The 16,607-nt window shown below is 48.9% G+C and overlaps 1 protein-coding gene across 1 annotated transcript in view; it reads right to left on the bottom strand.

Annotated features, from left to right (window-relative positions):
* diaph2 (diaphanous-related formin 2) overlaps window positions 1-16,607 on the bottom strand; it is a gene marked incomplete at its 3' end in the record, with an annotated part of 387,717 nt that overhangs the window by 353,781 nt on the left and 17,329 nt on the right. Inside the window, exons 3-5 of the mRNA XM_084459450.1 lie at window positions 16,054-16,230; window positions 8,641-8,745; window positions 3,441-3,461 (exon numbers count right to left, since the gene is read on the bottom strand). Coding sequence (XP_084315576.1) covers window positions 3,441-3,461; window positions 8,641-8,745; window positions 16,054-16,230 — 303 coding nt within the window. The remainder of the gene's footprint in view (window positions 1-3,440; window positions 3,462-8,640; window positions 8,746-16,053; window positions 16,231-16,607) is intronic.

The following is a 16,607-nucleotide window of genomic DNA, read 5'->3' as shown; positions in this document are numbered from 1 at the left end:
CCGCACACGCTTGGCGTTAGCCGGAGCCGTGAAGGACCCCCGAGTCAAAGTGCAGGTAGAGGGCGTCTCCGGCTCTCCGTCTCTCCTCCGTCTCGGCGTGCCCCGAGGAGGCCTCAGACAGGCAGCCGCGGCGAGCGGGAGTGCATCAGCTGATGATGAGCCCTGGAGCGCAGGTGGGCCCTGGATACAAAGTCAGCCAATGAAACAAGCCGAGCAGACACACAAATGCCAAGGTTATCCGTCTGCCTGGGAATAAAACCTTCCCCTGAAGAAATATATACATCTCGGTTTAAATGAGGATTGTTCCAAGCTCTGCCTTTCCAGAACATCGGCGGTCTGAAAAGATTTTCCATCAGATTTTCATCGTTCACGCTAAGAGTGCTCGCTTTCATTATAAACCTTTAAGTGCCTCAAAGCAGCGTAGCGTGCATAATGATCTCTCTTCACGTTCTTCTTGCGTTGGAATGAACAACGTTACAGTTTAATTGTTTGGTGAGATGAGCGCCATCCACTCAGGTCAGACCTCTGCTTAGAACTAACTATTTCTACCATTCCTACGGGAGCGTCCGTAGCCGGTACACAAAACACACATTCACACCCCCAAAAAGGAGGTCACCCTTAAAAAACAGTCTTGGCCACTCCGCAAGAGAAAAGGTTAGGTCTGACATCCCCAGGGATGGTTTTAAACAACAAGCTTTGTCCATTACTCTGGCTTGATTCCCCAAAACCCACAGCCTCCGATTCCCTAGTCTGGGGTGTTTCTGACACACACAAACACACACGCAAATGCACACACACACACACCAGCACCAACTAACATTTCAGAGCTGGCAGGCAAGTTTCCATGGAAACGGGCCGTCTTATCGGGATGCCGGTCGTGCGGATATTGATCTGGACCGCGGGTCTAGAGGCGGCCCCTACAGGTCAAGACCGAGAACATCCGACCTCTCCCTCTCTTAGGTAACACTTGTTGAAATCTTCACCGCACGTCAGCAGTGGTTTATGGTGGGGGTGTGGGGCGCGTGCGTGTGTGTGGGGGGGGTTAACCTTGCCAGGGGCCCGCTAGGTGTGACTTATTGATACGCCACTGTTAGAACGTGGCGATCGAGAATTGACATTAAATCAGCCGGGCCCTATAAAACCGGCAAGCTGCTCGATGAGACTGTGGAAGCCGCATCCGGACCGGCCTCTGGTCCGGACCGGTCTGCCAGGCCCCTCTGAGGTCAGCTGCCAGGGCACTGCTCATCTTCCCTCTGGCTAAAAGGAGCAGATGGTAGATGAGGCTCGGCGTTAGCGAAGCACATACGCCAGACACACACACACACACACCGGGCCGCGGCTGGATTAGAGCCAAGGCCGTAGCGGCACGTCCGCCTGAGCTGAACAGCCCGACTTGAGAACCTTCTAGCTCTTGGGCGGGGGAGGTCGAAGACTGACAGCTCCCCACCATCACTGGGCATAGATGGATGGATGGGAGGGAGGTAGGGAGGGAGGGATGGAGAGAGGGAGGGATGGATGGATAGATAGAATACTTTAATAATCACCAGTGTGGAAATTCCGTTGTTGCTGCACATACAAAATAAGACACCCAACACAATAAAAAAAACAGTAAAAGACAAAGGCATGCACAAGGGCATTGAAAAGGCACGATCAAGTGCAGTAGAATACAATAAAAACCTGAATCGGAAAATCTAAATATATCAGTTCAATCTAAAATGTCGATTTAAAATGTCAGCTAAGTCCATGGTCAGAGGGTAAGTGTGATGGCGGCAGGTAGGAAGTGTTCAGGGGAGCACCGTGGCAGGATCAGCACCCCTCTGCCTGGCGAGTGTGTCCCGGAGAGGGTGACGGTCATTGTTCACGATGGCCTTCAGTCTGGCCAGCAGGATGGTGAACGCAGTACGAGTGGTGTGGGTTTTTAAATGGGAGAGGTTCAAAGAGTAGCCGGCGGGATCTTGGACAAACAGTCAGGATACATGACAGTCAGCTCTGTCATACTCTATTTACTGGGCACAATGTCTCCTGTGCTGCTGATCCCCCAACTAGCTTGCCCCCCCCCCCCCCCCGCCTTGCCCTTTCCACCAAAAAAAAAGCATTCTTCCTGCAGAAGTTGACACAAAAGAACAGAGCAGGAATCGATATAAACTGTTTTGTACAGTAGCATGACTCAAAGAGCGGAGTTTGTCTGGGTGCACCGGAGGGGTGGAGGCCAGGTCAATGTGGAGCACTTTAGCGTGTCCCCATTCCCTTTAAGCCCCCCAGCCTCCTTAATCCTTAAGGAGCCTTCCGGAAAGCAATAAAATGCCATTAAAGGTGACAATTCACACTTGCTAAAAGCAATAACAGAGCTTTTTTTCCCCCCAAAAGCCCCTTAAAAAGGGGCCTACTATACACAAAGGCAATAGGGCGCCACTTTGTGAGAAGTTGTCAGAGCAAATCTGCAATTACCACATTACAGTGTGGAGAAATGAAGAAACATCGGCAGCCCTTGGACAGTGTATATTTATAATGATTATTATCGCCGTTTGTGAGTTAGTGAGGGAGAAAATAAATTGACGGCAACAACACAAATAAGAGTGTACATTTGTGAGACAGGGTGGCGTGCCTTAATGTTGCGGGGTAGTGTAGGGGTGCTGACAACAAATTCAAATGTACTGCAGCAAATACCACAACTCGGAATTAAACCAGCCTCACATCTTGGGTAGAGAAAAAATGCGCTCAATATCTTTTGCACTGTTCAATCAGAGCTTAGTGTGCGTGTATGCGTGCGTGTGTGTGTGTGTGTGTGTGTGTGTGTGTGTGTGTGTGTGTGTATGCGTGTGTATGCGTGTGTATGCGTGTGTATGCGCGTGTATGCGTGCGTGTGCGTGTGTGCGTGTGTGTACGCACATACAAAATCAAATTAAGTGATACATTCTCAGCGTGTGTGCTGTCTCAAGGAAAGAATGAACACAATGAAAGCCATTTAGATGCAAAACGTTCCAATAAACAGATTAGATTGCAGATTATGATTATTTGTGTAAAAACTACAGCTCATCTCTGGTATTACAATATTTAAATGATAATACGTGTTAGTCTGCAATCCATTTCAAAAGAGAAACCATTTAAACCAACAAAAAGGTTCTCAGTTCATTTTCAGGCAGTATAATTTTGAAATCTTTCATTTGAAAGTGTTTCCATTTACATGCGGGAACAGTGTTGACAATTCATAGCCTTTCCAAATCACGGCTCATCAGCAATATCTGGGCTGAAATAAGATTCCAACACCATAATATTAATGGCCTTATCTGTGCATTCTGGCACAAACTTTACCAGGCTGCATCTTTTCACAGGGTGAATAGAGAAAAGGAGGTAGAGGGGGAGGAGAAGGAGGGGGAGAAGATGGAGAGATGCATGAGAAGAACAACACTCAGAAGCAGAGTAAATAATGGGCTACTCACCGCGACTTTGCTCCCTGTTATCTGCATGCATCGGTCAGCGAGGAGTTAATGTGCAAAAAGACACAAGACAGCACAATCATTAGTAGGCCAGAGTCACCTCCCCACTCTGCGGTAGAGGGGTTAGCGCTCCTCATCATGACATTTACACACTGCCCCCACACAAGTAGGCACTATATTATACTAAACACTGCTACTGCACAACAATCTATTCAACAGTTTGAGGACACACACTGTAATTGAACAAAAGTGTCTGTGGGTTCACAAGCCGTCTCTAGAAGGGGCCACATTTCATTTCACCTCTCTGTGACTCAATGTTGTGAAAGGGGTTCTATGTTGAGAATTTTTCATTTTATTTTTTTGGTATTCAGTGCTTTTTAGAAATGGAGGGTTGTCGCATTTAGCTCTGATATTGCGTTTATTCCAGCATTTTTTAAAATAGGAAATCCATTGATGAAAAAAACACACAAAAAACCTGACAAAATCCAATGGTTGCTGCAGTTAATCGAACGTTGCAGCATCGAGACGCAAAGTGTGCCCACTTTGGTCTCCGAAGACCAAAATCAATTTTGCTGCCATGTGCAGTTGACTTCAGGTGTCAGATTTGCACAGCCGTACCGCCGCGAGCCCAGCCAGTCAGCATGATTTCTGGAGTTTAACCTTGCTATCTGTCAATAGTGCCGGGGAGAGGGAGCATTTTTCTACAACTCCGGCAAAGGCGTCTGTCAGTCTGTCTGGGCGGGAGGGTGTCTGTCAGGCGGTTGAGTGTATTCTAATCTGCGTCTGAGCACAGCTCTCCACCGGTGCACTGCGAGAAAGACGCGCGGCACCGCACTGATCACAGAGAGTTAGTCTCCCTGCACATCAAGGCGGCTCTCCCTCCTCTCTCTCTCTCTCTCTTTCTCCCTCCTCTCTCTCTCCCTCCCTCCCTGCTTCTATCTCGCTCCTTCTTTCGCTTGATCCATCACCCTATCTCTCTCCCCGTGTTCTTCTACTCCGTCACTATCTCTCGCACTTCTCTCTGTCTCTCTCTCTCCCCTTCTCTCTCTCTCCCTCTCCTTCTCTCTCTCTCTCTCTCCTTCTCTCTCTCTCTCTCCTTCTCTCTCTCTCTCCCCTTCTCTCTCGCTCTCTCTCTCCTTCTCTCTCTCTCTCCTTCTCTCTCTAATCGTCTTACCATTTCTCAGTCTTTCTCATCTCCGTTTATCAATACTGTACGTCTCTCCCTCTCTCCCTCTCTCCTCTCTCTCTCCCTCCCGCTCGCTGTGCATTTGGCATTCAGCTTCTTGCTCAGAGTTTATGACGGCCATCAAGTGTGTTTTAATTGTGTGGCTGCTTGATCATGTGTGTGCTCTCTTAAACCATAAATCCACATTTCCCCTCGTCCTCTGATGAATCTCGGATGTCATCATCTAACTTTGAAGAACGTGTTACGGTGCTGGTTATTACAGGGACATTGAGTCACACAGAGGCAAGTGACAACAGAGAACAACCAGAACTACTTCTCCCAGTGTTGTCATGTTTTGCTATTGTTGTACAAGATAAAAAATGAGTTTCTCTTTGATTTGTGTTTTTCACGGCTTGACCGAAAGAACAGACACCTGAGAAGAGAACTATAAAGAGGAGCTTGAGGGGGAATAGCATGTCTCTGCTTACATCTGCTGGTGAAACGGTGGCACCCTTCCTACCAGACCCATGTGGTAATGATTGGACTAATGTTGAAAGATATTACTTGGTGTGATATGGTAATGAGCATCTCCAGTGCTTCATAAAAAAAAACCAGCTCCAACAAGCCTCTGAGAGAATATCATCTTATCATGAACACAGGGGGGTATTGTTGTGTAGCCGTAACTATAATCATTATTATCATTCCTTATGTCTTGGAAATACATGAATGTATTATTCATTAAAGCAGATAACAGTGTGATAGTTAGTGGGTCTGCTTTCTCTGGGTAACTGTCAGGTTGGAGGCGCCAATAGGTCACATGATGCCGTTGAAATAGAAGGTTTTCCACTGGGAAATGGAACCGAAATCACCTTTGAGTACAATGGCTGGACACCAAGAAAATTGGGCTTGTTCCCCCCTCAAGACCCTGCAGTTATTGTACCCTTCCTCATCCCATGAGACACTGAACACTTGCATTAAAACAGATAAATCATCTGTGACAATGTGAATAAGCAAATGTTAACACTTTTTTTCAACACACTGGAAGGAAGTGATTGGATTAGCATGTGAGGCATGTTTTGGCACAGTACATAGTTAAACTCACACAGCCAAGAAAGCAAGAGAGAGAGAGAGAGAGAGAGAGAGAGAGAGAGAGAAGAAGAGCGAGTGAGAGAAAGGGGCTCATGCAAAGTTGATAGTCAAGGACATGCTGTGCAGCACACCCGGGTTTCCATTCAGCACACAGAGCAGATTCAGAAGAACATGGTCAATGCAACAGAATTCTCCCCTGAAAAGACGTTCCATTTTGTGCTGGGCAGGGATGGGGAGGGTGGGGGCAGTTTGCAAGGCTGCGCAGTGGCACTGGACCCTGGACCCTGGTTATTCATGGGAGAGGGTCTCCATCTTGCCTGGTGATAAACTCGGAAGGCTACAGCACACACTGGGAAAATAAACTCCCCCTTTCACGATAAGTCATGTTTAGAGAGCGTAAACAAACTCATAATCAGCCTACTTTGCTATTAGCTATTATTTTGTTTTATCTTAATAGCTGTGAGGAATTAATATGCTACAGTATATTAACACCCTAATGGTACATTATAGTAGAAGGAAGATCATATACTCTCCACTAGGCAAATGTAATGGTTTTGGGGAGGAAATCAAGATTTATATCTTTAAGGTTGCTCTTAAGTATGGTCGATGTCCAATCTACTCTCTCTAGGTCTGCAGAGAAGAAGCAGAGAAGCCACGGGAAAAAATGTTATCAATGCAACGCTTACAGGGTCCAGGCCTGCGCATTAGCTGTGGCTCAGCTGGGATAGATACCTACAACTAAACAGATGGAATTGGAGTATTGATGATGCCGATGGGGGGGTTGTGGTGATCAAAATCAATACCTCACTCTTTGTATCTTCTACAACTATCTCAACATAGACCTGGAGCGAGGTACATACAGGTACAGCTATGCATGCTGGGATATCTGTGAGAGATAGAGGTGTTAATGCCTACTTAATCAAGGACACTAGAAGAAGATGTGACAATGATGACAGTACAAAGAGAGGTGATGAGTGAGTGAGTGAGTGAGTGAGTGAGTGAGTGAGTGAGTGAGTGAGTGAGTGAGTGAGTGAGTGAGTGAGTGAGTGAGTGAGTGAGTGAGTGAGTGAGTGAGTGAGTGAGTGAGTGAGTGAGTGAATGAATGAAGGCATGTTAGTTCATTTTCCTACAAGACGGAAAACTCCCTTTGTAGCAATCGGGCATACAAAGTTGCGCCCCCCCAAAAAACAGTGATTTCATAAGTCAGCAATTATGATGAAGATTTTGATGAAGAAGATTTTGATGAAGAAAGAGAACACAGAGATTCAAGGCACGTAATTAGTGGTGAAGACCTGCCAGCGTCAGAGAAACGAGCCAACATTAACCCACGGTCTGGAAGCGCAGTTGAAAATGTGCACGCCATACCTACCACGCATCAGAATTCACCTATTCTCTGTTTTACATCACCCAAACGCATTTAGATCATGCTTAATGCTCCCATGTCAAAAGAAACCAAAACCTAGCCAACTTAACTAGTGTAAATATTGTATCTAATCACAGGTACTAAAACAGACGGTCGTGTTTGTTAAATCGATCGTCAAACCATCGGGCGAAAAAGACCTCAATTATAAACTAAAGCTACTGTTGAGAGGCACCTTAATTCAGTAAACAGCCCACTGGAAAAGCTCTGGCGTCCTGTGATGTGTCACTACGGGGGGGTGATTGGGCTCGGTAATCCTGCGTCTTTCTTATTTCCAGGAGGCAGAGGGAAGTGTTGTGTTCCTGACTGGGGCGAGGGGGTTTCTCTCTGCCATGTAGCACACCACACTTATCACACAGAAACATATCTGTGCCCGGCTTGGCTAAGCTGGTACCCGGCCCACTCCTAGCCCTGTCACAGCGGTGTGTGTGTGTGTGTGTGTGTGTGTGTGTGTGTGTGTGTGTGTGTGTGTGTGTGTGTGTGTGGCGGGCATGCGTACATGTGTATGCGTGTGTGTGTGCATGTGTGTGTGGATGTGCGTGCATGTGAGTGACTGGGTGTGTGCGTCTGTGTGTGTGCGTGCATCTGCGTGCATGGATGTGTGCGTGTGTGTGTGCATGTGCGTGTGTGCATGTGTGTGCGTTTGAGTGTCTGGGTGTGCATGTGCGTGCATCTGAGTGTCTGCGTGTGTGTGTGTGTGTGTGGCCTGTTTGTGTGTTCTAACCTTCAGCTCAGAAGGTGAGAGTCGGGGGCTGAAAAGTCAGCCTGCCCCCCCCCCACCCCCACCCCACTCTCCCAGATAGATTATGTTATTCATTTGAATAATATATCGGTCTTCACACCGAGCATAATGGGACCCGTGAAGAATTCAATCATTTCTGATTATCATCATTATTAATAATGCCAGTTAATTAGCATAACAATGAGATAGGTAATAAACGATCTTGTCAGGCTGGCTGAGCGTCGGAGTGACTTGAGACAGAAATCACGTCTCTTTTGTGTTGACGTCTCGTCTCACCTCGGCAGGATCCTAACTTCATAAGGAGAAAATTAAGATCTCGCCCCAAAAAAAACCTGGATCACTCCCAGAACACGGCGGCCATTCCTCTCTCACTGGTTTAAAGTGATGAAAGTGTCATATTTCAGATTACGGCGGGAGGAAGGGAGATGTGCCTCTAATGAAATCTTGATCCCCCCCCCACCCCCCCACGCCGGTATAAAGACGAGTGTCGTACAAAAAAAAAGCAGTTTGATAAGCCCCCAGGAAAGAAATGGAAAAAATGAACAGAGGCGGCAACCAAAGATTTGGGGGGAGGGCTCTAGCGAGGAAAAGAGAGAGAGACATAGAGAAAGGGGGAGAGAGAGAGGCAGAAAGCAGATCAAGTTAAGCTCATTATTCCGTAGTGTCTCAGAGAATGTCATCCATTTCAGCCCACTCCCCTGCGACCGCTACGCTAAAAGAGTACCGTCTCAACACAGAGTCTTTGGCTTACGGCGTGCGGCGACACTTCGTTCTCACTCTCACTTACAGATTTGGCCGTGGCAGAGATGTACTGCACCACCATCTCCCGCTTGGTGCTCAGGTCCTTCCCTCGCAGCGGTGCTTTACGCTCCTCATTCAGGTTCATGTCCTCCTGAGAACACAAACACACACATGTACACGTTACTTTCCATTGCAACTGGCTTTTGTTCCGCTCCTCTGCTTGACGAGAGTCTTCTTCATCTCTGTGTGTGGATACAAAAGAGAGACCGGGGGAGACCGTGACAAGGCCACCAGCAGTAGCAGGGATCCATCTTGTCGAGCTCATATGCTCACTGGAATCAAGTTCAATTGGACTTGGTGGATATGCTGCAATCGTCTGCTTATGCCTGGCTACCTGCCAAGTAGGGCGGTTCATGTTAGCCTACTTTGGATATGCTGTTCCCCACATGCAAGTTGACCCTAGCATTGAAAAGGTAGAAAAGGTGCGTACTTAGGAGCGGGAAGGATTCTTTGCAATTGTGTTCCCCTCTATGGAGCCGGCAAGCTCGCAGGGGAGAGTGTAAACATGGTCCCTCAAGCGGTCGGCTAATGACACGGCTACGGCTTTGAAAGCTAGGACAGCTGAGAAGGAGGCTCTGTCAGGACTCTGGCTCTGCAGACGGCGCTGGCCTGCCTGCCTACTGGCTGCCCAGCGTCCGCACCCTGACAACAAGCAAGAGGCTGCCTGCCGTAGGGGGGTATAGGACTATACAGCAGAGTGCATATCAAACAACCCTGGCCGTATTGTGGTGAAGCAATCACTGACACGCACAACAGTGTCTAGTCTTATTTGGGTATTATCTATCATAGGCTTTCATAGGCTTTTATTCTGCATCAAAAAAAAAGGTCCTTTCATGTCAGAGAGAGAGAGAAAGAGAGTGAGAGAGAGAGAGAGAAAGAGAGAGAGAGAGAGAGTGAAGGCTGTAAGGAGCACTTCAAGTTGGGGGAATGACATGATGATTAGAGGGAGTATATTTATCAGGTCCACTTTCAGACAAAGGGATAGACAAAATGAGCCCTGACGAAACACCGCTCAAGTCTGATGACGTGGAGGAGCCGGTGCAGTGGAGCCATGCTGCCCCCTGGTGGGAGCCGTGAGAAATGATGGGATGTTAAATGAAATATTTGGCTCGGATGCCTCTGCCAGGTGCCCTAGGGTGGTGGTGGTGGTGGCGGTGGTGGACGACGACGATGAATAGGCCCCAAAATAACCTTGTGAAAAAAGGAAGCGCATGCTACCGTACTAATACAAGCGCTCTGTGAGATATACTGTAACACCGAAACAAGCCGGGGCTTCCATTCCTCGTCTCCACTTTTGTTTTTAATTCAGCCTGTGCTGAGTGGATGCACCATGTATTCAGGGAGCCATGACCCAAATCCCTCCCTCCCTCTCTAATACCTCCTCTAACCAACACCCCTGGAGCTGGAAACCCATTAGTATCCTTGTTGGGGCACAGGGAGAGAAAAAAAAAGGAAACTTTAACAAGTTTTCACTGGACAAAGCAGTAGGCTTTTTAATTAATCTCTGAACTCTGCTAATTTGGCTGCTTAATTGGCATTCAATAAAGGAGATGAGAGATGGCAGAGAGAATAAAGAGCATGTAGTTAAGGGGGGGGGGGGGGGGGCATGTGGGACCAGCGGGGGCAAAATGATTTATGATCCATTATTAATTAAATCCTCATAGGTTTGGGTGGAAGAATCCCAAGATATCTCTGGCTACGCCTGCTCGGGTAATTGAAACGTTCACTCGTGTGCCAGGACCCGCGACAGTGGAGTTATGTAGAAGTGGAGCGGTCTGTTAGCAGATGATGTCGATGAGAGTTGGCCTCCTCCGCCAGGGCCGCCTGCTGCTACTGGTCTGGGTCGTTTGAATATACCTAAACCGGCGTTCGCAGCCCCGCCGTGGGAGAGCGCCGCCAGACGATACCGCGGCCGCCTCGGACGTGCGCACGTTACAGATGCCGAGCGTCGTGCCTCCGGACGCGGCTAAACACAAAGCGACCGTAGGCCTCCGGGCATCCGCCGCCTCTCGCTGCCTGGGATAATTAATGGGCACCGTCATATCTGTCTGCAGCTGAAATGGATATGGACCCGAGCCAAGCTCTGGTACAATGCGAAGCGTAGGTCTAGGAGGAGGGAAGGGAGGGAAAAAGAAAAAAGCCCAGTTTGTTTTGCCTGAACTGTGACAAATCCATTATTTTGTCCACTTTCCCCCTCGTTTGATTCGTGTGGGGGAGGGAGGGGGCGCGGCTCTCCCCCTCGCTGGTTTTAGCGTCCTGGTGCGGACGGCTACTGTGCTGGGATCACAGAGGGCCTTATTACTGCGAATGTTCCTCCTGGCAATGAGGCGTAGGGACATAAAACCCTCGCCAAACTAGCCTCATCTACATCACTGCACTGGTAGATCCCCCTCCCTCTCTTTCTCTTTCCCTCTCTCTCTCTCTCTCTCTCTCTCTCTCTCTCATCTACACCACTGCACTGGTAGGTCCCCCTTCCTCTCTCTCTCTCTCTCTCTCTCTCTCTCTCTCTCTCTCTCTCTCTCTCTCTCTCTCTCTCTCCAGGTATATACACTGCAAAATACAAACAACCGACATCTGGAACACAGTGGCTCGACACCGAGGAGGCTGCTGTTATCTGAAGGGTTTTGATGGCGCCGGAGACAAGAATCTAAGCGGCAGCAAAATCAGCGATTCCGCTCACGGCCACATGACCCAGACGGCGCGTTCACAGCGGTCACGGCGGCGGCCGTTTCGACAGCGCTGCTTCACAGAGAGCGCGATCCGGAGAGGGGGGTGTGTGTGTGGGGGGGGGTGTGTGTGTGTGTGTGTGGAGGGGGGGGGGGGGGCAGCATCGACTAGACAGATGAGAGGACTGACCGTCTGATGTGTCTCCTTCGTCCCCGCGTCCGTCCAGAAGCAGCGTCCCCCGCCGGTCTCTCCGCCCCCCCCAAGCCCTACACTTGTATAGGACTCCGCTGTGTCTGCATGTTAATGAAAGGGGTGGTGGCGGTGGTGGCGGTGGCGGTGAAAGGAGGAGGGCAGGGGGTTCGGCGCCGGCTAGATGATGATGTAAAGCGGTGTGCGCAGGCCGGCTCGCAGCATGAGGCCGCGCATTAAGAGTCCGCCGGTGCTCCTCGCTGAGACACTCAGACCGGAGATTTCCTCAGAGGATTTTAACCGCGCCGCCTTTTTTTATCGGGCGGCTGCGGGGGTCCAGGTGTGCACGTCTAGAGGACCCAAGGACGTCGCGCACACAAACACGCACGCAAACACACACACACACACACACACAGACTCTCCTGGCGGTGGATTATATCCTACAACCAGTAGATGAGCTTTCAGCCGGTGGTTTCGTGTACACAGTGTCCTTCTCTGGGTTTGTTGATTTGAGAAGAGACAGAGAGAGTGTCGCTCTTTTTCATGGCTATCTTTGGATGACGCAACTGTATAAAAAGTAGGGCTGGGTTAAAAATCAAATGATTCAGAATCGATTCATGAATCCCAAAATCGAACTTTTATTTAATGAATGAATGAATGAATAAATGAAGGAATGAATAGTTCATTAATTCAATCAATGATTCATTCATTCATTCATTCATTTTTGGAAATCAGTATCGATACCCAGCCCTAGTATTGATGTGTTGCATAACTTGGCAGTCATGTAATTAAGGTTACAGCTAAAAAAAAAACTGGTTTTAGTAACACTAACCGAATCGATGTTGAATCGAATCGAATCGTGATAATCGATTCCAAACCTTGTGAATCGGAATCGAATCGATTCTTGAAATTCGACTCGATACCCATCCCTAATAAAAAGGGCCTAATCTAGCTCTGAGGTGCGTAGAGCAACATGTGCTGTCGGCTGCATGCTAGAGTCAAAAATATATTCTCCCCGCCACTCATTAAAGCACAGCAGAGTTGTACTGTAGGTCAACACCGCAAAACCCTCATCTAAGGCTGTAGCACATGTTAACAATCGACAGCAGCATATTGTTAGGATAAAAAGAGACATAATAACTGAGCGCAGCCCAGTGGTTATCCCGGTCCGACGCCGCGTCTCACATGACAGCGTCGCTGAAACACGGCCGGAGATAAAGATTCCGCAATCGCTAGGTAGGTCTGAGCCACATGGGTCTGGAAATGACCTTTTTTTCTGCTTTTATTGCTGTAATTACGCCCGGGGATGAGCACGTTGTGGGCGCCACACACACACACACACACACACACCCACACACACACACAAACACATCTCAGCCCAGCAATCATGCCTCTCCCTGTCTCCCGTCAGCAAGCCTGAGTTTAATGTCACGGTGCTGTGGGCACAAACATGGTAATTGAGAGGTGAGCTGAGTGACAGGAACGATCGGCCAGGCAGGAAAAGACTTGGAGGAGCCGTGATGAAAAAGAGCGGGCTGCCACATCTCTCCGGCTCCCACCAGTAAAGACCATTGTAGGAGGTAAAAGGAACACGCGCACGTCCACAGAGCCCCCATGCAATGAAGCCAGAGTAATTCAGCTGGCACTTCAAAGAGATGGGCAGAGAGCCTTTCTGTCACATTTCAATCCGGCGGCCACATAAGGGGTGAGGGCCAATTTCGACGGGAGTAAAAGAGGCGATCGTCAAAGAGGCATTGACCTTATTGGGTACGTGTTGAACTTCAAATTCAGCGAGACAGAGGTACAGGACGCCGCAGTAATAGGCACATTGAAAGCGTCTCAATGCCTTGACCATTCATCTTACGCAAAGGGGTATTATTGTAGTTTCAGGTTAGTAATTACCCTGTTCTCGGAGCTGCTATTGTGACTGTACGCTATATGTGTCGAGGGGGAAAATGACTTTCATTGCAATTAGCATGATTAAATGCTTCATTGTTCTGTACCAAGCCAAGGATAAAGCAAGCCTGGGAGGGAGTAGGGGAGGGAAGCAGAAGCCCACAAGGGGGCAGTGTTGAGCCTCACCCATGGAGTTCCAAGGAAAAAGGCTCACTGACCCTCTGTCCTTGCTTTATGGGTGTTGCGACGTTGACCGCTGTGAACAATTGAAATGTAATTCATGTGATTCCTAATGTCAAAAGTTCAAATTGGGGAAGTCCACAAATTTCCCCCATGAGGATTATTAAAGTATCTTATCTTTTCTTATCTTTATGAGTTCATCCCATGATATCACAACCGCTTGGATACACTTGTCTTAGGTTTAAGACAAAGTGTGTGAGTGCGTGTGTGTGTGTGTGTCTGTGTGTGTGTGTGTGTGCGTGTGTGTATCTGTCTGTGTGTGTGTGTGTGTGTGTGTGTGTGTGTGTGTGTGTGTGTGTGTGTGTGTGTGTGTGTGTGCATGCGTGCGTGCGTGCATGTGTGTTTGCGTGTATCTGTCTGTGTCTGTGTGTGTGTGTGTGTGTATCTGTCTGTGTCTGTCGGTCTGTCTGTGTGTGTGTGTGTATCTGTCTGTGTGTGTGTGTGTGTGTGTGTGTGTGTGTGTGTGTGTGTGTGTGTGTGCATGCGTGCGCGTGCATGTGTGTTTGCGTGTATCTGTCTGTCGGTCTGTCTGTGTGTGTGTGTGTGTGTGTGTGTATCTGTCTGTGTGTGTGTGCGTGTGTGTGTGTGTGTGTGTGTGTCTGTGTATCTGTCTGTCTGTCTGTCGGTCTGTCTGTGTGTGTGTGTGTGTGTGTGTGTGTGTGTGTGTGTGTGTGTATCTGTCTGTGTGTGTGTGTGTATGTGTGTGTGTGTGTGTGTGTGTGTGTGTGTGTGTGTGTGTGTGTGTGTGTGTGGTGTTGACAGGCGGCGCGTGGTGCTGAGCCCAGCGGAGGTCTGGTGACGTGGTGATGAAGGGATGTGGTTGGAAGGTGCTGAGAGTTGAGTGGTGAAGAAAAATAACTCACAGTGTAGAACTCCCACAAAACCACAACACCACCACCTCCATTGCAAACCGCTGATATCAAAACGCCACTAAAGAACCCATGAACCAGCAGGGCGGTCAGACAACAACAGAGGTCAGAGGTCAGACCCAGCAGGAGAAGCATTGTTCTGTGGCCACATGGGGACAGTTTTGCTGCTTTTTCTCCGGAGGGTTAAAGAATGGTGAGGCGAGATCGATCAAGCCGCTAGGGATGATGTGTTTCTCTATTCTCTAGCTGAATCCCAATCTGAGTGCACAAACCACCCTTGCGGCCCCTCGCACTTGCGGCCTGAGGCCTGAGCACTTAATTGACGTCAGCTGGAAGGGCCAGAGGGTGCAGGGCCGTGAATTAAATGGGACAGCACTTCCAGCGGATGTGCCAACGATTCCCAAGCCAGTTTAGCTTAATGCCCCTCCCACTTCGTTTTCATTGGCTGCCGCGTCCCTCCGATGCAGAGGCTGCTCTGACGCACTCCTCAGCTCTCCGCTCGGCTCTGCAAATTGACTGACGTCTGTTTTAATTTAATAATAATTAAAAAATTATGTTGGGTGGGATATGTTTGCAGCATGTGGATTTCAAGATAAATGTTGTGTTATCGGCAAATGACATCATTTATGTGTGATGCACTCGGATCATGACTAGGATGCACTCAAGCACTGTGTCACATGAGACGCGGTGGGCTGTGGGTATTTTCTGCTCCCAAGTCTGCGAAATTGCGGACTTTCGGTAAGTGCGGTTAAAGTGCGCAAAATGGCGGCAGTGGCGCACTTGTGGACCTAGCAATTCCGTTTTGGGACTACCCTGAGCCCTTGTGGACTTGGCGGGAACGCGCATGTGAGGCCACAAGGCCGCGAGTTCTCTGCACTTTCGCCTAAGTGCGCGATTTGGGATTCAGCTTCTGTATATCAATGTGAAATTAAAAGCATAAGTTGTTTCAGGTTCAACGCCATTCTGTGGGTTTGTATAGATGCTCGACACACCGTGACTAGAACAGAGTGGGGTGACTGAGAGCCAAGTCAAGTGAACCCGAGGTCCAGAAGTCCATGAGGTGTCATGACAGCATGATTCAGACCGTCTGTGTGCGTGTGTGTGTGCGTGCTTGCGTGTGTGTGTGTGTGTGTGTCCACTGAACAGTGTAGTTTGAGGACTTTGCCTGAGCACAGGGCTGCCAGCAAGTCACCCACAAGACGGCGTGTTTGAGAGCGAGTATGCGAGATGAGTATGCGAGATGCTGTGGCTCAATTTGAGATTATAAAAGCACACGTTCACAGATGACTACAAAGGGGATGGAAATCCTCCATTTGCTTTGGTATTGTATCATTGTGTGCGACGGACAAAAGCGCTTGGTAGTTGAGCGCTCTTTCCGAGCGGCTGTCGGCACACTGCGCCCGGGGAACGGGACGCCGTGACGGACGGACGCGACGCAGGCGTGAATAGATTTGTGAACAGCCGTTTCCCCCAGAGGAGAGAGAGAGAGAGAGAGAGAGAGAGAGAGAGAGAGAGACAGAGAGGCATCAGGGACTCACCATCATCTTCTCAAACAGGTCGTTGATCTCCTTCTCCGAGAGGTTCATGGAGCGGTCGTCGAAGAGGGGCTGGGGCAGGGGCATCTCTGTCTGGATGGACAGGGGGTCCGTGGAGTGCTGGATCAGGGGCTTCTCCTTCTTCATCCCCGTCTTCCTGAAGCTGGTGATGCGGTCCCGCTGGGTGGGGGGGTAGGGGGGGAATCAATTAGGATATTGGACAGTGGTACACTTGTATTGAGGACTACCCGGTTGGATCTGCAAACGCCAGAGGCCATGACGGTGTTTTCCTCTACAGTGGTGAGAGAGAGGGAGAGAGAGAGCTTCACTGGTTATCGTTTTATTACTCATCAGTCATCAGTAGCTAAAACGTTACTGAACCCACCCTAAGTGGAATAACTACTCTCATTAAACTCGTTAAACTAGATACAGTTCAAACACCTACAAAACCACATGTACATGGGATAGACTCGATGTACAGTGACCATTACGGACCCGACTTACCTTTTCCACTTACCTTTGTTCAAAAACACATACTACGGTGTGTCTATCATGAG

The sequence above is a fragment of the Borostomias antarcticus genome (assembly GCF_949987555.1).
Source record: "Borostomias antarcticus genome assembly, chromosome: 28".
NCBI classification, from domain to species: domain Eukaryota; kingdom Metazoa; phylum Chordata; class Actinopteri; order Stomiiformes; family Stomiidae; genus Borostomias; species Borostomias antarcticus.
The sequence above is the reverse complement of the archived record's forward strand: the minus strand, read 5'-3'. Positions and strand labels throughout refer to the sequence as shown.